Source organism: Gymnoscopelus microlampas (genome assembly GCF_963454915.1).
Source record: "Gymnoscopelus microlampas genome assembly, chromosome: 9".
NCBI classification, from domain to species: Eukaryota; Metazoa; Chordata; class Actinopteri; order Myctophiformes; family Myctophidae; genus Gymnoscopelus; species Gymnoscopelus microlampas.
In genome coordinates, this window is record NC_139946.1 from 55183016 (window position 1) to 55208746 (window position 25731).

General features: G+C 41.4%; 2 protein-coding genes across 2 annotated transcripts in view; both read left to right on the plus strand.

The window, feature by feature from the left end:
* LOC311051668 (kelch-like protein 21) overlaps nucleotides 1–25731 on the plus strand; it is a gene marked incomplete at both ends in the record, with an annotated part of 43030 nt that overhangs the window by 11796 nt on the left and 5503 nt on the right. The window lies entirely within an intron of this gene.
* LOC311052464 (kelch-like protein 3) lies at nucleotides 7333–15267 on the plus strand (the record flags this gene model as incomplete). Its single annotated transcript, XM_084067424.1, has 7 exons — nucleotides 7333–7469; nucleotides 11851–12079; nucleotides 12409–12543; nucleotides 12634–12825; nucleotides 13019–13162; nucleotides 13450–13648; nucleotides 15185–15267. Exons 2-7 carry the CDS (start codon nucleotides 11873–11875, stop codon nucleotides 15265–15267), a joined length of 960 nt encoding a protein of 319 aa, XP_083923550.1. The 5' UTR covers nucleotides 7333–7469; nucleotides 11851–11872.

The window sequence follows — 25731 nt, forward strand, 5'->3', positions numbered from 1 at the left end:
ACATGGGTACTGTTCTTTATCTGGCTGGAGGAGTATTCCCTGATCGTTCATACAGCAAGGAGATGTGGCGCTATGACCTTCACCGTAACACCTTGTTGGAGATGGCTCCCATGAATAAGGCACGCTGGGATTTCAGTAAGACTGTTAAACTATGTCATTGTCTCCGCCAGGAGACTTTGTTTTCACTTTCTAAATATGACACACCGATTGGTCAAGCCTCACGTGACACGTGACAATACGGTGAAATACTGTGATCTGATTGGCTAGTGACGCATAGCGGCCTATAAATACATGGCGTCACTTTGAAAGTGTCTGTGCCACTTTCAAAGTGAGGTAAGACAGGAACCATCACGAAATGGCTGAGAAATGGTGGATACTGTAACGATTAGATAGGATACATAATTGGACAGATAGGACAGATAGGACACTTACATAGACAGGAGGGATATGACACTTACACAGACAGGACGGATAGGACACTTACAGTATACAGACAGGACGGATAGGACACTTATACAGACAGGACGGATAGGACACTTATACAGACAGGACGGATAGGACACTTATACAGACAGGACGGATAGAACACTTACATAGACAGGACGGATAGGACACTTATACAGACAGGAGTGATAGGACAGACAGGACGGATAGGACACTTACACAGACAGGACGGATAGGACACTTACATAGACAGGACGGATAGCGGCCTATAAATACATGTGTCACTTTGAAAGAGTCATAAGCCAGATTCCAATACCGAAAATCTCGGCCACTCGCTCACTCCCACTCGGTCCAATTGTTCATGTGCGTCTTGGAGGAGGCGAGTGGAGTCGAGTGGAGGAGGCGAGGAGGCTCTCCACTTCCGCATTGAGCGAGTGTACATCAAGTGTATCCTCGACCACTCTCAACAGCTCCTCCGCGGCAGACTTCCGCATCACGTGTACACTTTTTGTCTCCGCCAGGAGACTTTGTTTTCACTTTCTAAATATGACACACAGATTGGTCAAGCCTCACGTGACACGTGACAATACGGTGAAATAGTGTGATCTGATTGGCTAGTGACGTATAGCGGCCTATAAATACATGTGTCACTTTGAAAGAGTCTGTGCCTCTTTCAAAGTGAGGTAAGACGGGAACAATCACGAAATGGCTGAGACATGTTCTATTTTTGTAAGAATTAGAACATAAGAAGTAGAACATTCCCAGAAATAGAACATTCCCAACATTCCCAACACAAGTCTGCTGGCGGAGACTTGTGCTCCGAGGAGCACTTTTTCTAGTTCAATTTAACTTTGTTTTGTAATGAACACTGTGTGATGTTGCCTTGGTTACCCTAGGTCATCAGTTCTAATTAGGGGTGCAGATTATTAATTTAATCGAAAAAGTCATCATTAGATCTAGAATAGTTGCTAAGAAGATAATGGATAGTTACAGCCCTAGTTCTAATGATCAGGTATATTTGTTCCCTTGCACAACCTCACATAGAGCTGGTGATGCTGGATGGCTGTGTGTTTGCAATGGGTGGCGTGAAGGAGGAGCTGCATATGATTGAGAAATCAGTGGAGCGCTACCACCCAAACTCCAACACCTGGGAGCTCATGAAGTCTGTCAACATGCACCTTTCTAGCTTCATATTTTCAGTGGCGGCTCTAAATGGACTGATCTACGTTTTTGGTATGAAACAGGTTTATGCACCTGCAGGTTCAACCTGCAAAACATGCAAAACATATTGGTTAACTGATATAACCTTTTGTATTATTTGTATTATTACATTATTCATCCTTCTCGTGTGTGTGTGTGTGTGTGTGTGTGTGTGTGTGTGTGTGTGTGTGTGTGTGTGTGTGTGTGTGTGTGTGTGTGTGTGTGTGTGTGTGTGTGTGTGTGTGTGTGTGTGTGTGTGTGTGTGTGTGTGTGTGTGGGTCCGTCCTCCTGGGCCAGTTATAGGGTTGGGGTACAACCCTATAACTGGTGACTCTACAGAAGTCGCTGAGAGTTTAGTTGGTTCAACTGCCTGTACGCTCAATGGAAAGATCTACGCTATAGGTATCATATCTGTTCTTGATGGCTCTTAGTTCCATAATAAATTAGACACTTCAACATCTCTGTAGTTTAGACACATGATAGATCCCACTAACAGTCACTGTCCTGTTAATTCCTCTTTTATCTATAGGTGGTGAGAATGAAGCAGAAGACGCAGAGGCAGAGGTGCAATGCTACAACCCTGAGACCAACCAGTGGACCATGTGTGCCCCCATGCAAAACAGTCGCTTCTCTCCTCATGTGGCTGTGGTGGATGGAAAGATCTACGTACTACAAGGAGGGGAAGATGGAGATGTTAACAGGTAAGAGGCTGCTGCACCATGAAAGCTTGATAAAAGTTGGATTCCTGTCCACACCAGACATTTCTCTCATGGCTATTGGTCTCTCTAGGGACATCGAGAGGTACTGTGCAGAGACGGACACGTGGGAAACTGTCGGGGAGATGCCCGCTGATCGCTGTGGTCTCAAGTGTGTGTCTGTCAGGCTGAGGAACGATGCACCATACATAGAGGATCCAGCTGATGAGTACGACAGTGAAGATGAAGATGAAGTGTCCTAGAATCTAGGATGCCAAACCTCCCTGTACAACCATCATGCTTCAGTGTATCCTCTATAGAGGAAATATTCATGTTGTTACTGGTTGTTACTGTTTACTTACTCGTTAATGCTCTCTGTAACTGTCATGTCCTACCGGGGATTTGAACCCGGGTCCACCTCCACAAGTGCTGAATATTTGACCACTGAGCCAATAGAGCATGTCTGCTTGCTCAGGGGAGAGATTGAATTGAATGTTGACCTTCAGGCAGTACCACTTGTCAATAATAATGTGTGTGTGTGTGTGTGTGTGTGTGTGTGTGTGTGTGTGTGTGTGTGTGTGTGTGTGTGATCACAAACATTGAGCTTAATGCCAACATGACCAAACACTCTGGTTGCATCATAATGATGTAATAACTCTTTATTACATTCCTCTCATCACATGTACAACCTCAACACATTGTCATCACATGCAGGGTGTAGTGCTGTTTGTTTCACTACCAGAATGTATCTATTTGTATTTAGAAGATGATGTAAACACTGTTCCTATGGAGACAGGTTTATATACATTAGTCCACTGTAACTGATGCCATCCTGTACTGTAGCTGTTAGAGGTGCACCGGTCAATCGGCCGCCCATCAAAATCGTCTGGTTTTGGGGTGATCGTGTCAAAGGTTTGGTGTCAAATTGATACTCATATAGGTGCTGTGTGACATTGTGGTCAAGTCGCACACAATGCTGTGTCAGTTAACGTTACATAGTAGCCTAGTGACAGTCTACAGATGGTAACATTATATAGTATCCTAGTGACAGTCTACAGATGGTAACATTATATAGTATCCTAGTGACAGTCTACAGATGGTAACATTATATAGTATCCTAGTGACAGTCTACAGATGGTAACATTATATAGTATCCTAGTGACAGTCTACAGATGGTAACATTATCTAGTATCCTAGTGACAGTGTACAGATGGTAACATTATATAGTAGCCTAGTGACAGCCTACATATGGTGCTGCATCACAGAAACCCTACTGTCAAATTCTTAGACGTATCACCGGTATCAAAAACCGGCAAGTCAGACGAAATAACTCGGCCAAGACAGTTGAAACCGGTGCATTTCTAGTAAACCTATATACCTCACTGACTGGTGTCCCCCAGGGGTCTATACATGGCTCCCTTCTTGTTTTTCCCCTCTACACCGATTTTATTCACTGAAAATAGCAGATCTACAAGCTTACAATGCATGTCAGCACACGCTTGTACATCTGATATTTTCACCTATTATGACATGTCCAGAATAGGGACTGTAGGGTTTGTTTGGTTAATGTCTCTGAATTAGTTCCATAATAGACTCCAGGGGGTCCTCAGCTAAACTAGTTAAATACTGTATCAGTCACTTTAACCACTTTAACCTGATGTTATACTTGAGCCAATCTACAAGCTCACAACACATGGCATTATGACTCGTTGTGAGCTTGTAGATCGGCTATTTTTTTGGAGGGTAAAATCTGCAAAGATTGTGAAACATGGGAAATGTGTGGAACTATTCCTTTATTTGTATTTGTTTATTTATTTTTTTTACATAATAAAGCTTTGGTATTTTTCTTGAAATGTATTTGGTATGTTTACAGTTTATTGGAGGTGGTTATAATGTGTATTGATATGTTTTTCTTACTTACTTATTACTTGTTGATATAAGCTGCTAGTGTTACTGTTGTGTTGTGTTTACATACACACACTGCTTGTGTTGATTAAATAAACTAGACCATACCCGGTCGACGCATCCGTGGGGGGATATGCGCACATGATCTGGCAACCCGGGAGGCAGTTCGTCCCATAGCTGGGCAGCCCCGTAACCATGGCGACAGTGTTTTACACAAAAACGCTAATAAGAAGCTGAGATTTGATGAAATGGAAAAACGGGCTTCACAGTTAAGTTCAGATGGTAATGGTCAATGGCTGTGTGCAAAATCAGAGCAATTGCTCCAGCCAGTGAGGAGAACCGGGTAGCTTCACCACTACAGAGGTTACTAGAATTATAGTAGGATGCTATATATTTTTTTCATTCAGTGTTTGTTTGTTTTTTATTGTTATTTCAGAACCCTGTCTACCAGTGACATCATCTGTTTACAGTTTTGGTGTTTTCACACAGGATTTCAAATGTTATTTAAAGTTAATGCGAGAACAATGGTTTCTATTATAGCAAGATAACTTTGCAGGAAGAGAAAGCCTGCAGTTTCTATTAGCTTGGATTCCGCATCGATGATGTCACTGGTAGGCAGGTTTCTGAACTGTCCACAGGTCACCAATGAGACACAGAAAAACTATTATGACAAGCGTTATTTAGGAAAACCAATTATATCAAGACAAGGTATAAAATTGGTTAAGTGGTCCTTTTAAATAAGTCTTTGAATGCAGGACTGTTACTTGTAACAAAGTATTTTTACTCTGTGATTTTGCTACTTTTACTGAGGTAACACATGTGGGTTGGTTGATGTAATTTCATGGAGGTCTTGTAGATCATGACTGCTGTGGCTCCACAGTCTGTCCTGTGTTTACTATGTCTCTCAGTAAAAACATTTGTGGTTGAAACATGTTACTGCATGTGCTGTGGAGGTTTTTCATTCCAATCCAACATGATTTCATTGTAAATGTTCAAGTATGGATGGCTATGAAACACTAATTAATTCATTATTTCATTGTAAATGTTCAAATATGGAAGGATATGAAACGCTAATTGATTAATGAAACACTAAGTAACTCATGATTTAATGTTACATGTTCAAAATGGTATATGTGTGTGGGGGGGGGGGAGAAACAACTTAATTCACTAACAATTAGGTACATTTTTTATAAAGAAGTCCTTGAAGTCTTGTTTCCAATGAGGTCCTGTTATTCAATTCATAGACATATATATAGTGGCACCACAGTTCAAATATCAATACAAACACACAGACAAAGATAACACTATGTACAAACAAAAATAAAATAAAAAAAATGCAGGGGAAAAATACTAAAGCAATATTTACAAAAGAACAATATGAGATGGGGTACAGAGGTATGATTATATAGATTATGATTATATGGATTGTGATTATATAGTAGAATATGTTGTTTCTTCTACTCATCTTTGCCTATTATTATTATTATTGTTATTATTATTATTATTATTATTATTAGTATTATCAACATTAGCCATTAGTATTATTTATATATTTGCCTACATGTATGTAGTGAAGTAATACGGGGGCTCTATACTCCAGTACAGTAGGTGGCAGTATGCGCCTAAAAGCAATGGTTGCATCTCCTCATCATAACAGTAAAAGAAGAAGAAGACCAACGGAGCGTAAACGGCAGAGGAACTTTTTTGTAAACAAACAAACTTAGTTTGTTTAAAAAAAGAAACTAGTTTCTATTCGTTATAATATCTGTACTGTCTTCATTCAGGACGTTTCCAACAGCACAAGGTAAGGTTTATCTGTAAATCAATGCTAGTATCAGGATACATTGTATCTGTAAATCCTAGTATCAGGTTACATTGTATCTTAGCCTTAGATCAAGACTATCGTAGATCTATTTTATTGAGTCTGGCTTTTACTTGCCTATCTACCGGAGTCTTAGCTCCACCCCCCCGCCCACAGATTGTCCTGGAATGTCACCAGTAAAGCCCGTATTTCTCCAAACATGTACAAATGATAAATATAAGGTGCTTCCCCGTTTGCCACCATTGTTAACTAGGTGTCCGGAGTATTTGTATAATGTATTAATCCATATTCTTCAATAAAGAAGTGTTTTAATCCCGTCTGTGGCCGATTCTGTTGGAAGTTCTCAATGGGTGGTAGTGACGGGGCGCATCTGGTGAAAGCCGGAATTACACTCAATGTAAACAGTAAGTAAACGAGGGGTGAAAATGGCGTTCGGCCACAGACGGGATTAAAAACACTTCTTGATTGAAACATAATGGACTAATACATTGCAAAAAATACTCTGGACACCTAGTTAACATTCTGGGCAAGCGGATAAGCACCATATGCGTTTTAAATGTGTACATGTTTGGAAAAATACAGGCTTTACAGACTGTAAAGCCCGTATTTTTCCAAACATGTACACATTTAAAACATAAGCTGCTTACTGTTAATAACAGTAAAGCCCATATTTCACCAGTAAAGTTTACTGGTGAAATATAATAATAAGAATGGCAGCTGCTGCACCCTGTTCTACACTCAGCACCCTGCATGGTGCTGCAGAGCATGGGCCAGAGTGGACCTGACTTTTGCTCTGTTGGCTGGGGCTCCAGCAGGCTGCCCGTCACCCAAATAAGAAATGCCGGTCCACTGATGGGTTGGTGGTGAAGGCTTATCAGTCTACTGCCATGGCCTCTAGACTGGCGAACACAAATACACTTGACGCACTTATAGGGTGACGTCACACCCACAGGAGTGATTAATTTGGTATAATGCTCCTGATCCGAAGGTTGTGGTATGATTATATAGATTATGATTATATGGATTGTGATTATATAGTAGAATATGTTGTTTCTTCTACTCATCTTTGCCTATTATTATTATTATTGTTATTATTATTATTATTATTATTATTAGTATTATCAACATTAGCCATTAGTATTATTTATATATTTGCCTACATGTATGTAGTGAAGTAATACGGGGGCTCTATACTCCAGTACAGTAGGTGGCAGTATGCGCCTAAAAGCAATGGTTGCATCTCCTCATCATAACAGTAAAAGAAGAAGAAGACCAACGGAGCGTAAACGGCAGAGGAACTTTTTTGTAAACAAACAAACTTAGTTTGTTTAAAAAAAGAAACTAGTTTCTATTCGTTATAATATCTGTACTGTCTTCATTCAGGACGTTTCCAACAGCACAAGGTAAGGTTTATCTGTAAATCAATGCTAGTATCAGGATACATTGTATCTGTAAATCCTAGTATCAGGTTACATTGTATCTTAGCCTTAGATCAAGACTATCGTAGATCTATTTTATTGAGTCTGGCTTTTACTTGCCTATCTACCGGAGTCTTAGCTCCACCCCCCCGCCCACAGATTGTCCTGGAATGTCACCAGTAAAGCCCGTATTTCTCCAAACATGTACAAATAATAATAATAATAATAAACTTTATTTGTATAGCACCTTTCATGACATGAAATGCAGCGCAAAGTGCTTTACAGAGCAAGAATACAGTTACAGTTACAACCAATTTAACAATAAAGCAAACAAAAAATAAAATAAAATAAAAGCAAAAGCATAAAACATTAAAATAGGCAATACAGTGAGGACTTAAAAATCAACCAAAGAGTCAGCTAAAAGCAAGAGTGAAGAAATAGGTCTTGAGCTGTGCTTTAAAGCTATCGACAGAGGCTGCCTGTTTTAGGTGTAATGGGAGTTTATTCCACACTGTTGGTCCGTAAAAGCAGAATGCTGCTTCACCGTATTTTTTATATGTAATTTTAGGCACCTCGAGTAGGTCAGCACTTGAAGACCTGAGGGTCCGGTTTGGATCATGTCTCTCTAGGCAGTCATAGAGGTAGGAAGGTGCCAGACCATTTAGAGCTTTATAAACTATTAAAAGAATTTTAAAATCAATCCTAAAAACAACCGGGAGCCAGTGTAGTGAAGCTAGTACTGGAGTGATATGTTCTCTCATTCTAGTTTTAGTTAAAATTCTGGCTGCCGCATTTTGAACAAGTTGTAATCTGTCAGTTGTTTTCTTAGGCAGGCCAGAGTAGAGTGCATTGCAGTAATCAAGCCGAGAGAAAACAAAAGCGTGGATCAGCGTTTTTGCGTCGTCTAACGACAGATAGTCTCTAATTCGCGCAATATTTCTAAGATGAAAGAAAGCAATCTTGGTGACATGATTAATGTGTGCATTAAAATTCAATTCAGAGTCGATAATAACCCCCAGGTTCTTTACTGTGGTGTTACTTTCTACAGCCAGGTTACCAAGTCTACTTATTATTAATTCTCTCTGCTCACTGGAGCCAATTATGAGAATTTCTGTTTTATCCTCATTTAGCTTAAGAAAGTTCTCACTCATCCAGCATTTTATACTGGACAGACAGGTCAACAATGGGTCTAGAGCGCAGGGGTCGTCTGGAGCTACCGAAAGATACAGCTGGGTATCATCAGCATAGAAATGGAAGTTCACTCCGTGATCGGCGATGAGTTCTCCCAGTGGTAGTATATACAGGGAGAACAATAAGGGGCCCAGAATTGAGCCCTGTGGAATACCAGAACAGATGTCATGTTTGTCTGAGTCAAAATTAGCTAGGCTGACAAAATAGCTTCTGCCTGTTAGGTAAGAGTAAAACCAAGACAAGGCTGTGCCTGACAAACCAATCCAGTACTCCATGCGTTGTAGTAGAATTTTGTGATCAATCGTGTCAAAAGCAGCGGTTAAGTCAAGGAGTAGGAGAACAGATATATTTTTGTTGTCAGCGGACACCCTAAGATCATTAATTACTTTTACAAGTGCTGTTTCTGTGCTATGACCTTTCCTGAAGCCAGATTGGAATTTGTTATGAACCTTATTGTTCTGTAGGAACACATCCAGTTGATGAAAGATAGTTTTTTCTAAGACCTTTCCCAGAAATGGCAGATTAGAGATTGGTCTATAATTACCCAGCACCAATGGATCAAGGTTGTGTTTCTTGAGTAACGGCCTGACTACAGCCGTTTTCAGTGAGTCTGGAAAGACGCCTGAAAGTAGAGAGCTGTTTACAATTCTTAGGATATCTCCAATCACGCTGTCTAAAACCTCTTTGAGAAACGGGGTGGGTATTGCATCCAGTGAACAAGATGATGATGTCATCTGTGATATAGTTTTACGGAGTTCCTCTTCATTAATTGTGCAGAAAGATATTAGACTTCCTCTGGAGTGATCTACGTTTTTGCACCATGCACCATTTGCAGCATTTGCAGTGCTAGCAGCAGCATTCATAATACCAGCTCGAATGCTAAAAATTTTGTTTGCAAAAAAGGACGCAAACTCATCACACTTAGCTTTAGAAGCAGGGAGCGACTCCTTGTAAGCCTGGGGGGGGTTTAAGAGATGTTCAATGGTAGAGAATAAGACTCTGGCATTTTGCTTGTTGTCATTGATAATGCCTGAAAAATATGCTTGCCTTGCCAAGCGCAGTGCTTTGTTATAGGCCACTGTTGACTTCTTAAAAATCTCTAGGTGGACAGTGAGTTTGTTTTTTCTCCAAATTCGCTCAGCTCTACGACATTCTTTCTTGAGTGAGCGCATGTGCTCGTTGATCCAGGGTGTTACTCTAGAATTAAGTTTCTTTTTAGTTTTCATAGGAGCCACTATGTCGAGAGCTGACTCTAATTTGAGATTAAAATGTTGAACCATATCATTCACTGAGGGAGCATCAAGTAAGGGGGGCACCTGCACACACGCCAGATGACGAGGAAACTCGTTTGCTGCAGATGAGCTAAAAAAACGTTTTTTTATAGTATATTCTGTATTGTTTTTCCTTAGATCAAAGACAGTTATATTAAAACACAATAAATAGTGGTCTGTTAGTTCGGGCTTATCAATAATACTGTCAACAGTGATATTCAAACCTTTAGTGATCACCAAGTCCAGGGTGTGGCCATGTTTATGTGTTGGCCCAACAACATGTTGAATAAAGTCAAAATTGTGCAGTAACTGTAGGAAACCCATAGCCACAACATCTGAAACAATGTCAACATACAAATTAGCATCTCCAGTAATCAGAGTTCTGTCATAATTAGTGGAGCAGATAGATAGAAGTTCTGATATTTCTGTTAGAAATAAGGCTTTGCTGCACTTTGGAGGTCGATACATACTAATCATAAGCACAGACGATTGACTCTCCAATATGGTGGCCTGATAAATATAAGGTGCTTCCCCGTTTGCCACCATTGTTAACTAGGTGTCCGGAGTATTTGTATAATGTATTAATCCATATTCTTCAATAAAGAAGTGTTTTAATCCCGTCTGTGGCCGATTCTGTTGGAAGTTCTCAATGGGTGGTAGTGACGGGGCGCATCTGGTGAAAGCCGGAATTACACTCAATGTAAACAGTAAGTAAACGAGGGGTGAAAATGGCGTTCGGCCACAGACGGGATTAAAAACACTTCTTGATTGAAACATAATGGACTAATACATTGCAAAAAATACTCTGGACACCTAGTTAACATTCTGGGCAAGCGGATAAGCACCATATGCGTTTTAAATGTGTACATGTTTGGAAAAATACAGGCTTTACAGACTGTAAAGCCCGTATTTTTCCAAACATGTACACATTTAAAACATAAGCTGCTTACTGTTAATAACAGTAAAGCCCATATTTCACCAGTAAAGTTTACTGGTGAAATATAATAATAAGAATGGCAGCTGCTGCACCCTGTTCTACACTCAGCACCCTGCATGGTGCTGCAGAGCATGGGCCAGAGTGGACCTGACTTTTGCTCTGTTGGCTGGGGCTCCAGCAGGCTGCCCGTCACCCAAATAAGAAATGCCGGTCCACTGATGGGTTGGTGGTGAAGGCTTATCAGTCTACTGCCATGGCCTCTAGACTGGCGAACACAAATACACTTGACGCACTTATAGGGTGACGTCACACCCACAGGAGTGATTAATTTGGTATAATGCTCCTGATCCGAAGGTTGTGGTCACATGGTTACAGGTTCACTTTCATTCTTAAAACCGTGTTTACATGCATAAAAGTGTATGTAAACATGCATTAAAGTTCCTTTAGGGAGGGCAGCACGGTTAGCTGTTGCACCAGCACCCCTAACTCATAGCTGTAGCTGGCAACAGTCCTGAATTTAGCAGGAGAATGTTTACCCTTTATCCTGCAGTGCTTTCTGAATTGTAATTTCTCCCAAAAATAGTCAATACTAAATCAGTGAATACTAAGTCAGTGAATGCTAAGTCAGTGAATGCTAGGTTAGTGAATACTATGTTAGTGAATACTAGGTCAGTGAATACTAAGTCAGTGAATACTAAGTCAGTGAATGCTAAGTCAGTGAAAACTAGGTTAGTGAATACTATGTTAGTGAATACTAGGTCAGTGAATACTAAGTCAGTGAATGCTAAGTCAGAAACCCCATCAGAAAATGTTCATATTTTTCACAGTCTAATGTTGGAAGGTTTGTCCTAACCGCATCCATGTGATGCTGTCACACTGTCTGTCATTTCTCTCCTTGAATATTCTGTTCATTAAAGGTAAAGTGTAATCAATGTTTACTATGTGACCATGTATTCCATCTCCTCAGGCTGCTCTAGAAGGGAGACATCATGGCTGAAAGGATTCTGGTCGATGCTGCTTCACCCTCCTGCCTTCTGGAGGAAACTAGGAAGCTAGACAAGCATCCTAACAAGCTGTTAGAGGGTCTAAACCGTCTACGACTCAACAAGGTCTTTTGTGATGTGATTCTGTGCTGTGAGGGACAGGAGTTCCCCTGCCATAGAGTTGTACTGGCCTCCATCAGCCCCTACTTTGAGGTAAATACACACATACATACATGTTTTTATTGAATTCCTAAAGTGTGCTATTGTTATATTGTAATAATAATCACCTCCAGCTGCACCTCCTGTCATTGTGTCAGTGCCACCGCTTCCAAGCCGTACACCTCCTCTCCACCTACTTCACCTGTTGTCCACACTCCCCATTACTTTGGATATTTGACCCCAGCAATTAAAACTCCTTTTAACTCCTTCCTCTACTCCTTGCATCCTCACTGTTCCACTGTCCTGCATCCATTACACTGTTGAAACAATGAAAACACCATGCACACTGCAAGCCAACCATTCAGTCTCTTCAAACCACACAGGCCATGTTTACAACGGGCATGTTGGAGTCCACACAGGAAAGAGTTAACATGGATGGAGTGGAACCTGAGGTGGTCGACATGTTGGTGAACTTTGCCTACACTTCAGAGGTGTCCATCTCCACAGAAAATGTGCAGGTAATGTTTTATCATCATAAACTTTATTCATGGTCTCCATTTCTGTCCTACGTCTGTGTTTAGAAACATTTTGTTTATTTGGTCTTCTAGGCATTGCTAGCAGGAGCAGACTTGATGGATGTCACAGATGTTCGAGAAGCCTGCTGGGACTACATGCAGCATCACATGAACATTAACAACTGTGTAGAGATCCACCTCTTGGCTGACAGATACTCCTGTAAAAAGCTGGAGGAATCCACCATGGATTACATCCTGGAATACTTCAGTGTCATCTACAAGCAGGTCAGTGATGTGTACATTTACCAACTTGGTCTGTTGTTGGCTTATTCTCCTATAGATTAGTTTTATTACGATTACTCAGCCTGTAGCAATAACAACTGACCCAGACCTGTGTGGATAGATTCAATCAGTTAAGGACGTATGGGAACAGGGTCTTAATGTTTCAGATCATTTCATGTATTTGTTCTACTAATAGGAGGAGTTCCTCTCTGTCTCTGTGGACAAACTGACTGAGATCCTCTCCAGTGACCATCTCAATGTTCCAGATGAGGACATGGTGTTTGATGCTGCCATCTTGTGGTTAAACAAATGTCCAGACCACAGGCTGACTTTTGACAAGGTCAGTCACTTCTTAGTCTCATGGATATGGTGTTGTTCACCCAGTATGCAGTTGAACTAGTAAATAATGAGTGTTGTTCACCCAGTATGCAGTTGAACTAGTAAATAATGAGTGTTGTTCACCCAGTATCCAGTTGAACTAGTAAATAATGAGTGTTGTTCACCCAGTATCCAGTTGAACTAGTAAATAATGAGTGTTGTTCACCCAGTATGCAGTTGAACTAGTAAATAATGAGTGTTGTTCACCCAGTATCCAGTTAACCTAGTAAATAATGAGTGTTGTTGAAGGTGCTGGAACACATCCGTCTGCCTCACATCAGCCCCTCTTACCTCCACACTGTGATTGAGTCTCTGGATGTGGTGAAAGAATCCCAGGGCTGTCAGAGGTTCATCTCTGAGGCCAAGACCTACCAGGGGCTCATTTCTGAGGCTGAGGACCAGTATCTCCTGTCCTACCGTTACACAGCACGCCCCCGTGGGACCTCAGGTACTACTGTAGTAACACATCACACACACACACTGACACCACAGGTACCTAGGTCTGTCACGATTACACATTTAAGTTGACGATTAATTTTCACTCAAATAATTGCAATTAACAATTTAATTGTGTGTTTGGCATTGAACAATGGGACATATAGGCTTCTTAATAAAAAATTGCTCAGGGCAGATATGACAAATAACTTAAATATGCAAAGAAATGATTGCCCTATTTAATGAAAAAAAATGTATGTAAACTTCATGTAAAATAGCGGAAATAGCTGCGCGTTGTAAGCTTGTAGATCTGCTATTTCTGCTTTTTTAATATTTGAAAATGTGTGAAAATTTTTCAAAATTGAGACGATTATGCAAAAATAATTGCGATTATCTAAAATAATTGCGATAGGACGATTATGTAATAATTGTGACAAGCCTACAGGTACCCTGCCTCACAAAAATACAAACTTGTTTTTGTAGTTAGGACTTCTTGTGCTGACACAACTTCCTTCAATGAGCAAACATACCTGGCAATTACATTTTACAATTCAAGCATTGATGTAGATCGCCACATGAACTCTATTCTGGGCTGAACGTTCAAAGGAAAGAATAGATGTTTAGGCTTGTAGATCTGCTATTTGTGGTGAAGATATTTAGTGTAGAGTGGAAACAGGGGGAGCTACTAGTAAAGGGCCCTGAGGGACTCCTGTCAAATTAGTTTTAAGTGGTTAAATGTATTTAAATGTATGTATTTACTCCATGAACTCTCAAATCTCCTCTGGCTTGCCTCCTTCTCCCCCAAAGTGATTTTGACGGTGTGTTATGGTGACGATAGTGAGCTGCAGTTTCATCCCTGCGTAAAGAGCTTTGATCCCCGGACTAAACAATGGAAGAGTCTGTCATGTGGATTATCCGGTACATACCAACCAAGCATCATTGCTTCAGGTGAGGAATACCATCATCAGAGTCAAGTGGAGTAGAGGTCAATCAATGTATTATCTGTAATGTTTTTATTGCTTCTGAATTGAGCTGTAACAATGTTGCACTTGAAAGAAAGTTGCAATTATTGAATTCCACGTCCACTACTTAAAGGTAGGGTAAGTGATTTACTTTTGTTAAAATACGTGTTAAGTAGCTTTATATTGTGATAGTACTCATTGCTATAGAGTGTTTGTTCAGTAAAAGGAGTCTCCCATGTCTCTCCAGCTCTTTATTAAACAGAAAATGCATTTTCAGTGCTCTCTCCTGATTGACTTAAATGTTGTCACTTACCTGAAAATGTATGTTATTCTGTTTACTAAAGAGCTGAAGAGACCCCTGTGACCGAACAAACACTCTGTAGTAATTTAACCTTTAAACAAAAACAAAAAGAAATTACCAAAATACCACTTACCCTACCTTTTATATTGTAACTTTATCCAAAGCGCTCAAGGAACTGTACAAAAAAAAAAAAAAAAGCAGTTAGTAGTCAAAGCCCAGCACATCATCAAGGACAAGCACCACCCAAGTCACAAACTGTTCAAACCCCTACAACGACCGCGGCCAGGCAAGAAGGCCTACCACAGTATCAAAGGCAACACCACCAGGTTCATGAACAGCTTCCACAGCTTCCTGCCGTCAGACTGCTGAACAAGCTATGGTCACCGCCTGTCATCAAGCTGGTCTTAGACTTTTGCTCTTAATCTTGGACCTACCTGTGGATTATATATAGATACAGTTACAGTGCAGAGGAGAAGAGAAATAAACACATAACTTGATCAAATGCAGCAGCCAACCAAAAGGTCTTCAGTTGTGTTTTAAAATAAAGAGAGCAGGAGTCCTGCTGTTTTCTAGAAGTTTGTTCCAGATATTTGGTGCATAAAAACAAAATAAACATTTCAAGTTGAGTATGCATAAATTATCTTTATTTCTTTAACAATCAGTCATAACTCGTTTTAATTCTGCTCTTCTAAAGGCATGGGTACTGTTCTGTATCTGGCTGGAGGACAATCTCCTGATGGTTCAACCAGCAAGGAGATGTGGCGCTATGACCTTCACCGTAACACATTGGTGGAGATGGCTCCCATGAATAAGGCACGCTGTCATTTCGGTAAGACTGTTAAACTATGTCATTCAATTTTAGTGCAGCAGGTTAATGACTTAATCGTTCACTTTGTGATGCAAGCATGAAATTTGGCACACATACTCTGTAAGGGCCACTCTTATGGAAAAGGGCGCTGGCCACTCAGAAATCCAAGATGGCGACCATTTTTTTCAAGATGGCCACCACCTTAGCGGAGCAGGTAGTTACAGCCCTAGTTCTAATGATCAGGTATATTTTTTCCCTTGCATAACCTCACATAGAGCTGGTGATGCTGGATGGCTGTGTGTTTGCAATGGGTGGCGTGGAGGGGGAGCGGATGAGTGAGAATATAGTGGAGCGCTACCACCCAAACTCCAACACCTGGGAGCTCATGAAGTCTGTCAACATGCCAGAAGACCTTATCCTATCAGTGGCGGCTCTAAATGGACTGATCTACGTTTTTGGTATGAAACAGATTTATGCACCTGCAGGTTCAACCTTCTGCAACACATATTGTTTAACTGAAATAACCTTTTGTATTATTACATATTCATCCTTCTCCTGTTGACGATGAATAATGTTCTGCCTTGTGTGTGTGTGTGTGTGTGTGTGGCCTTAATGTTTTGCTGTGTGCGGGTGCGTGCGTGCGTCCTTCCTTCCTTCCTTCCTTCTGGGCCTTAGGTCACACAGGGCCGGTGTACAAGTACAACCCTATAACTGGTGAATGGACAGAAGTCGCTCCTATGCAGAATCATAGTTTTGCTGGCTGTGGCTGTTCAGCTGCCTGTACGCTCAATGGAAAGATCTACGCTATAGGTATCATATCTGTTCTTAATGGCTCTTAGTTCCATAATAAATTAGACACTTCAACTTCACTGTAGTTTAGACACATGATAGATCCCACTAACAGTCACTATCCTGTTAATTCCTCTTCATCTATAGGTGGTGTGGATTCAGCAGGTTACGTAGCGGCGGAGGTGAAGTGCTACGACCCTGAGGCCAACCAGTGGACCATGTGTGCCCCCATGCAAAACAGTCGCTTCTCTCCTCATGTGGCTGTGGTGGATGGAAAGATCTACGTACTACAAGGAGAGGAAAATGTAAATGTTAACAGGTAAGAGGCTGCTGCACCATGAAAGCTTGAGAAAAGTTCTTGTCCACACCAGACATTTCTCTCATGGCTATTGGTCTCTCTAGTGACATCGAGAGGTACTGTGCAGAGACGGACACGTGGGAAACTGTCGGGGAGATGCCCGCTCGTCACTTTGGTCTCAGGTGTGCGTCTGTCAGGCTGACAAACGATGCACCACACAGCTGATGGTGATGACGACAGTGAAGATGATGATGATGATCTGCCCTAGAATCTAGGATGCCAAACCTCCCTATGCAAACATCATGCTTCAGTAGGTATCTACTAGTTATATTAGCCTGGTAAACCCCTCCCTCCGGAAATCTCATTTGTACTTGATTTCAGTAGTGAGTCTGGCATGCGGGCATGTTTGCCTTTTTTTCTGTGGCTGGGAGCTGGGCGGCATTAGTACCGTTGACTGACAACCCCTATAGGCCAATCAGCAGTTCGTTCCCCCACCACCAGAGCAACGTGATGCAAGGGGACTTTTGAAAGGGCCATGCCGAAAATAGGTTGCTTTATTCGGATACATGCGTGTCACTGCCCCCCCCCCTGCCGGTTCTCTGAATTTGTATGTTTAAATAGGCTCTGTCATGATTAACACATTGAGTGCCAAAAACCGCTGGCACTGGCTGTACCCTGTTTTAAAAAACCTCTGGCACTCTTGACCATTCGGGTTCACTCGGGTTCCACCTGATATGATGTAAACACTGTTCCTATGGAGACAGGTTTATATACATTAGTCCACTGTAACTGATGCCATCCTGTACTGTAGCTGTTAGAGGTGCACCGGTCAATCGGCCGCCCATCAAAATCGTCCAGTTTTGGGGTGATCGTGTCACTAAACATTATCTAGTAGCCTAGTGACAGTCTACAGATGGTGCTGCATGCAGTAACCCTATCGGTAAAAAAAACTGTATAAAAAAAGTCAAGTCAGATGAATAAATCAGCCAAGACGGTATCGGACAATAATATTGCAACCGGTTCATCTCTAGTAAACCTATATACAGTACCTCATTGACTGGTGTCCCCCAGGGGTCTATACATGGCTCCCTTCTTTTTCCCCCTCTACACCAAGTGTCTTCACTGACACACACAAAAAGCTGATCTACAAGCTCACAATGCATTACAGCACATGCTTTTACATCTGATATTTTCACCTATTATGACATGTCCAGAATAGGGACTGTAGGGTTTGTTTGGTTAATGTCTCTGAATTAGTTCCATAATAGACTCCAGGGGGTCCTCAGCTAAACTAGTTAAATACTGTATCAGTCACTTTAACCACTTTAACCGGTTTTATACTTGAGCTATTTGAAAATAGCCAATCTACAAGCTCACAACGCATGGCATTACGACTTGTGAGCTTGTAGATCGGCTATTTCTTTGGAGGGTAAAATCTACAAAGATTGTGAAACATGGGAAATGTGTGGAACTATTATTTTATTTGTATTTGTTTATTTCTTTTTACATAATAAAGCTTTGGTATTTTTCTTGAAATGTATTTGGTATGTTTACAGTTTATTGGAGGTAGTTATAATGTGTATTGATATGTTTTTTTTACTTATACTTTTTGATATAAGCTGCTATTGTTACTGTTGTGTTGTGTGTTTACATACACACATACACACACTGCTTGTGTTGATTAAATAAATGCTATATCTTTTTTTCATTCAGTGTTTGTTTGTTTTTTATTGTTATTTCAGAACCCTGTCTACCAGTGACATCATCTGTTTGCAGTTTTGGTGTTTTCACACAGGATTTCAAATGTTATTTAACGTTAATGCGAGAACAATGGCTTCTATTATAGCAAGATAACTTTGCAGGAAGAGAAAGCCTGCAGGTTTTATTAGCTTGGATTCCTTATCGATGATGTCACTGGTAGGCAGGTTTCTGAACTGAGACACAGAAAAACTATTATGGCGAGCATTATTTAGGAAAACCAATTATATCAAGTCGAGGTATAAAATGGGTGAAGTGGTCCTTTAAATAAGTGTCTGAATGCAGGACTGTTACTTGTAACAAAGTATTTTTACTCTGTGGTTTTGCTACTTTTACTGAGGTAACACATGTGGGTTGGTTGATGTACTTAATTCACTAACAATCAGGTACATTTTTTATGAAGATAAAATAAATATTGAAACAAAACTACAGAGTACAATAACGTTATGATATGAAATATGTTGCAGGGCAGCAGTTATAGACATAACAAGTAATACAAATTGTGTTTTCATCAGCAAACATTCATGGAATAATCAATCAATGGAACGGAGCCTCCTAGTGGCTATTCTGAGATTGATTGAATATTTTATTAGGCAAAAATGTAAAACAGCACAGTTACATTTAAGATACTTTGTCTATAAAAGGTCGTTCAAAAAAAGTCTTTGCAGTCTTGTTTCCAATGAGGTCCTTGGTATTCAATTCATAGACATATATAGTGGCGCCACAGTTCAAATATCAATACAAACATACAGACAAAGATAACACTATGTACAAACAAAAATAAAATAAAAAAGCAGGGGAAAAATAATAAAGCTATATTTACAAAAGAACAATATGAGATGGGGTACAGAGGTATAATCATATAGATTATGATTATATTTATATAGTAGAATATGTTGTTTCTTCTACTCAACTTATTATTGCCTATTATTATTATTATTATTATTATTATTATTATTATTATTACTATTATTATCAACAAGTAAACATTTGTATTATTTATATATTTGCCTACATGTATGTTGTGAAGTAATACAGGGGCTCTATACTCCAGTACAGTAGGTGGCAGTATGCGCCTAAAAAATGGTTGCATGTCCTCACCATAACAGTAAAAGAAGAAGAAGACCAAGAAGTAAACGGCAGAGGAACTTTTTTGTAAACAAACAAACTTAGTTTGTTTAAAAAAAGAAACTAGTTTCTATTAGTTATAATATCTGTACTGTCTTCATTCAGGACGCTTCCAACAGCACAAGGTAAGACTCTTTATATCTGTAAATGCTAGTATTAGGATACATTATGTCTGTAAATCCTAGTACCAGGATACATTGTATATGTAAATCCTAGTATCAGGATACATTGTATCTGTAAATCCTAGTACCAGGATACATTGTATCTGTAAATCCTAGTATCAGGATACATTGTATCTTAGCCTTAGATCAAGACTATCGTAGATCTATTTTATTCAGTCTGGCTTTTACTTGCCTATCTACCAGAGTCTTAGCTCCACCCCCCCCCCAGTTTGTCATGGAATGTCACCAGTAAAGCCCGTATTTCTCCAAACATGTACAAATGCTAAATATAAGGTGCTTCCCCGTTTGCTGCAAATGTTAACTAGGTGTCTGGAGTATTTGTATAATGTATTAATCCATATTCTTCAATGAAGAAGTGTTTTAATCCCGTCTATGGCCGATTCTGTTTGAAGTTCTCAATGAGTGATAGATACGGGGCGCATCCGGTGAAAGCCGGAATTACACTCAATGTAAACAGGAAGTAAACGGGGGGTGAAAATGGCGTTCGGCCACAGACGGGATTAAAAACACTTCTTGATTGAAACATAATGGACTAATACATTGCCAAAATACTCTGGACCTAGTTAACATTCTGGGCAAGCGGATAAGCACCGTATACGTTTCAAATGTGTACATGTTTGGAAAAATACAGGCTTTACAGACTGTAAAGCCCGTATTTTTCCAAACATGTACAAATTTAAAACATAAGGTGCTTACTGTTAATAACAGTAAAGCCCATATTTCACCAGTAAAGTTTACTGGTGAAATATAATAATAAATATAGCTGCAAGCAGCGATAATACGGGGCCAGGAGAGAGAAGGAGAAATGATAATTCCTTTAACAGGTCAGTTCATGAAAGTCCTTGCGGTCTTGTTTCCAATGAGGGCCTGTGAGTAATTAGGGGTTAAGAGTCTTGCTCAGGGACACATTTCATTGACACATTTGCTGACCTGGCCTGGGGCAACGAGAGAGAGAGAGAGAGAGAGAGAGAGAGAGAGGAATAGATTGAAGATAGAAACGGAATAGATTGAAGAGAGAGAGAGAGCCATGGAAACGGAATAGATTGAGTCATGTTTTTTTCAACTTAAATGAGTCTGCATCAAGTGAGGCTTGAACCGGCAACCTTGCGATCGTGAGGCACTCTTAGGTAGCTGCAACACTACCTATAGTGCTATAGCTTTGTCCAGGCTGATATTGTCTGTTGAGGATCACAAACTCTTGCCTTCTGTCATGACCCAAGCCCCTGTTTCACTAACACAAAGATCACTCGTTCACAAACCATTTACCAATGAAGAAATTGTACATCTCCTCAGAACCAAAACTAGTGAAATTAGCCGATCTACAAGCTCACAAACTATTAAAAGTTGTCAGATTGTACATCGGCTATTTTCACAATGAAGTATGTTATACATTGAAAAAACATACTCTCATTGCTATCTGAAAAGTTGTGAGATTGTAGATCAGCTATTTTCACAATGAATTATGTAAAAAACACTCAATTGAGTATTTCATGTTATCTTTAACAATTGCAGATGTATTCATTGATAGTCATGTTGTGTGAAATGCAACTTAGATGAAGTCTGCACCAAGTGAGGCTTGAACCTGTGACCTCGAGGTTGTGAGACATACACTTAAGCGAGAAGCTATTAAACCAACAGACAAACCTCTGAAAAAAGAGATCACACTGATGATACAGTTTCACGCAAATAGCTGAAAAATCCTGGGTTTAAGTGTTTTTCAAACTGCTCAAGATTGCGGACAATCTAAGGGCGGTGCTTACAGGTCAACGTGATAGATGTGTTCCTCATTAGTCAAGGCACATGTGTAAGCAGGTCTAATGGCTGTCGGCCAAACGAGGCATGACTTTTGCCTGTTTAAAGTTTCAATTTAAAAAAAAATGCTATAGCGTCCCCGTTTGACCAATTGGAGTAAGATTGGTTTCAGTGATATTTGGAATGGCCCTTTACATTTCTGCAAAGTTTCAAAGAATGGTAAGTCTGCATGTATGTGTTAGGGGCAGATGAATAATTGTCATAAAACTGCAATATTCATTGGCTCATTAAAGCTTCATTTTTTCACTTATGGAAAATATTTTGCAAACGTTTTTTGGCATAGGTCCAAAGTTCATGTGTAAAAGGTTTCGTGCAGATTACTCAAAAATCCCAGGAGGAGATAGGTTTTAACTGTTTTTCATATAATTCGAAATGGTGGGAGATCTAAAGGTCAGAGGTCAAAAGTCAGAGTGTGAAAGTTGTTCATCATGAGGAGACGCATGTGTGTATTGCAGTTTTATGGCTGTAGGTAAAACAGGGCATGAGTTGTACCTGTTCAAAGTTGGCATTTTCAACTGAGTGCTATAGCGCCACCTTTTGACGAAAGATTGTGAGATTTATTTTTTGATCGTTTTTCATGACCATCTATCATATGGCCGAGTTTCATAAAAAGCGTATGCACGGTTCAGCCAGAACTGGCAAAAACGTCAGAAGAAGAAGAAGAAGAAGAAGAAATGGAATAATGCCAATAACAATACGGGTCCATGCTGGAAGCCTGGCCCCGTAATAAGAATGGCAGCTGCTGCACCCTGTTCTACACTCAGCACCCTGCATGGTGCTGCAGAGCATGGGCCAGAGTGGACCTGACTTTTGCTCTGTTGGCTGGGGCTCCAGCCACAGGCAATAGGGCTGCCCGTCACCCAAATAAAAAATGCCGGTCCACTGATGGGTTGGTGGTGAAGGCTTATCAGTCTACTGCCATGGCCTCTAGACTGGCGAACACAAATACACTCCTGCTTGTGTATCTGGAGGCTCTGCTACGGGACCTGGAGTCCAAGGACCCAGCTGACCTACCAGAACTGTAAAAGGTTGTAGACACCGTGATCCAGGGTGCTAGCACTCAAGCCACGGTTATTAGCAGTTATTTGGCACAACTGACCCTGGTCCGGCGCCAGATTTGGCTGAGCGAATCTGACCTGACAGATGCAGACCGAGCTGCTGTCATAGAGGCCTAGATAAAACCTGGGGGGGGGGGGGGGGTGTTCACGCTTGCTGCAGAGGCTGTGCTGGATGAGGCCCAGCAGGTTTGGAGGCGCACTCAAGTCCATACGCCAGCCTGAGCAGTTGAGGCCAGTGGCTCGGGAGCCCCTAGAAAGGCGAGGGAGCTTCCAGCGGCCTCGTTCTGCAGAACAGAGCTCCTCCTGGAGTTCTGGGACTGTGAGGCGGGGGTATCCCCCTCAGCGTTCCCAGCCTCAATCTCAGGAGCTCACCACGGGGGGGGGGGATCTGCCAAGCCCCACCAGCGCCCCTGTCAGTGCGAGTGGACTGGCGCCAGCTTTTCCAGCGCCCACCTCAGCCGCTTGGTGTGAGTGGCTTGGCGTTAGAACCCAAACTCTGGAGTTTGGGTTCTCCCTCATTTTCGGGGAGTTTTGGAGACAAACGTAAGGGACCAATCTCGTTTTGCCACTCTGGCCAATGACGTTTCTGCCTTGCTGGGGAAAGGTGCAATAAGGCCCCTGTCTACAGGGGAAATGAGACAGGGGTTTTATTCCAGCTACTTCCAGAACACTCACTGTCCTCTCTGGTCAGTCATCAATGCATGGACCACCAGGACCACTGGGGATCAGAGGACGTGAGCGGACCGGGTGGAAATGCCCCTCGGCACTCCAGGGGGGGCTGGTTTCATGCTCGCTATTCGCTCACGTTGACTCCCCCCGCGCTCCGCTCCCCGTCGCTCACGTTGATTTACGCACCTCTCGCTCCACGCTCCGCTCAAACCGGGTTTTCAACAGTAAAAAAAAAGAAAAGAGTCGAAATTCAAATGAAATCTCGGTGCGCTGTGCATTGATGGATGTCTGTGTGTCTCTGAGTCTGTGTGACTGGGCATGCTCAAACATAGGGTGCACAGCCCCCGCCGGGGCGTCTTGGAGCGGCAGGCGGTCCTCGCTCTTGAGTAGCGCTCCAACCTTTTTATAAACCAGCTCCGTGCTCACGTCAAAATCGCGTCGCTCCTCTCCTCGCTCACATGCTCTGCTGGGGATAGATGCTCTGAGCCTTTCATGGCCTCAGCAGAGGCTGTATGCTTTCCTCCACTTCCTCTCCTGCCGGCTTTCCTCAGGATGGTGAGGTTGCTGCGTGCCCCCAGGTTCTATTGGTGGCGCCAAATTAGCCACAGAGACCATGGATGGGAGGGATCTACGAGATGCTGGAGGGCCAGCCAGGGCAGGATATGGCACCCGAAGCCTCAGATGATGAGGCTTCATGTGTGGCCCTTGAGAGGCGGTGTTTGAGCACGCTTGATGTAGATGTGGTGGTGGGATTGGCTGGTGTCCCAACCGGAATGTGTGTTTCCCTTGATTGGAACATTTCAGTTTATTGATATTAACCTGGATAATATTTTGTTAACATGACTATCAGTTGAACATAACGTGCTTTGACTCAGTTGGTTGTGTCTTGCTGTATTACTGTGATGAGGTTTACTCCTCTGTATGACTTTTAACCTGTAGGTTTGGCCACTTCACTCTCCTCATGACTCCTAATTTGGTATACTGTGTGTACTGCATGGTTACAGGTTCACTTGACATTACATAAAATGTATGTTTACGCATGTAAATATGATTGTTTTTAAAGTGAACCTGTAACCCTTCATTGTCACTCGGTCGGTGAAGGCTGGCCCTGTCATGCCTTCCCAGTCGGTAGCAAGAGAGAGAGTTTTTGTGGGTGATTGACGCACTTATAGGGTGACGTCGCATCCACAGGAGTGATTTAATTTTGTATAATGCTCCTGATCCGAAGGTTGTGGTCACAAGGTTACAGGTTCACTTTCATTCTTAAAACCGTGTTTACATGCATAAAAGTGTATGTAAACATGCATTAAAGTCCCTTTAGGGAGGGCAGCACGGTTAGCTGTTGCACCAGCACCCCTAACTCATAGCTGGCAACACTCCTGAATTTAGCAGGAGAATGTTTACCCTTTATCCTGCAGTGCTTTCTGAATTGTAATTTCTCCCAAAAATAGTCAATACTAAATCAGTGAATACTAAGTCAGTGAAAACTAGGTTAGTGAATACTAGGTTAGTGAATACTATGTTAGTGAATACTAGGTCAGTGAATACTAAGTCAGTGAATACTAAGTCAGAAACCCCATCAGAAAATGTTCATATTTTTCACAGTCTAATGTTGGCAGGTTTGTCCTAACCGCATCCATGTGATGCTGTCACACTGTCTATCATTTCTCTTTTTGAATATTCTGTTCATTAAAGGTAAAGTGTAATCAATGTTTACTATGTGACCATGTATTCCTTCTCCTCAGGCTGCTCTAGAAGGGAGACATCATGGCTAAAAGGATTCTGGTCGATGCTGCTTCACCCTCCTGCCTTCTGGAGGAAACTAGGAAGCTAGACAAGCATCCTAACAAGCTGTTAGAGGGACTAAACTAAACCGTCTACGACTCAACAATGTTTTATGTGATGTGATTCTGTGCTGTGAGGGACAGGAGTTCCCCTGCCATAGAGTTGTACTGGCCTCCATCAGCTCTTACTTTGAGGTAAATACACACATACATACATGTTTTTATTGAATTCCTAAAGTGTGCTATTGTTATATTGATATAATAATCATCTCAAGGCACACCTAGACTTGTCTCACGACACACCAGTGTGCATCGTCACACCGTTTGGGAACTACTGATGAATCCTATCAATTAATTGTGAAACATAGTCTTCTTCTTTCGGCTAATTCCCATCAAGGGTCGCCACAGGAGTTTCCAACCGGTTCTGTTCTCTGCGTCTTCCTCTGTCACTCCAGCCACCTGCATGTCCTCTCTCACCACATCCATAAACCTCCTCTTTGGCCTTCCTCTTCTCCTCTTACCTGGCAGTTCCATCTTCAGCATCCTT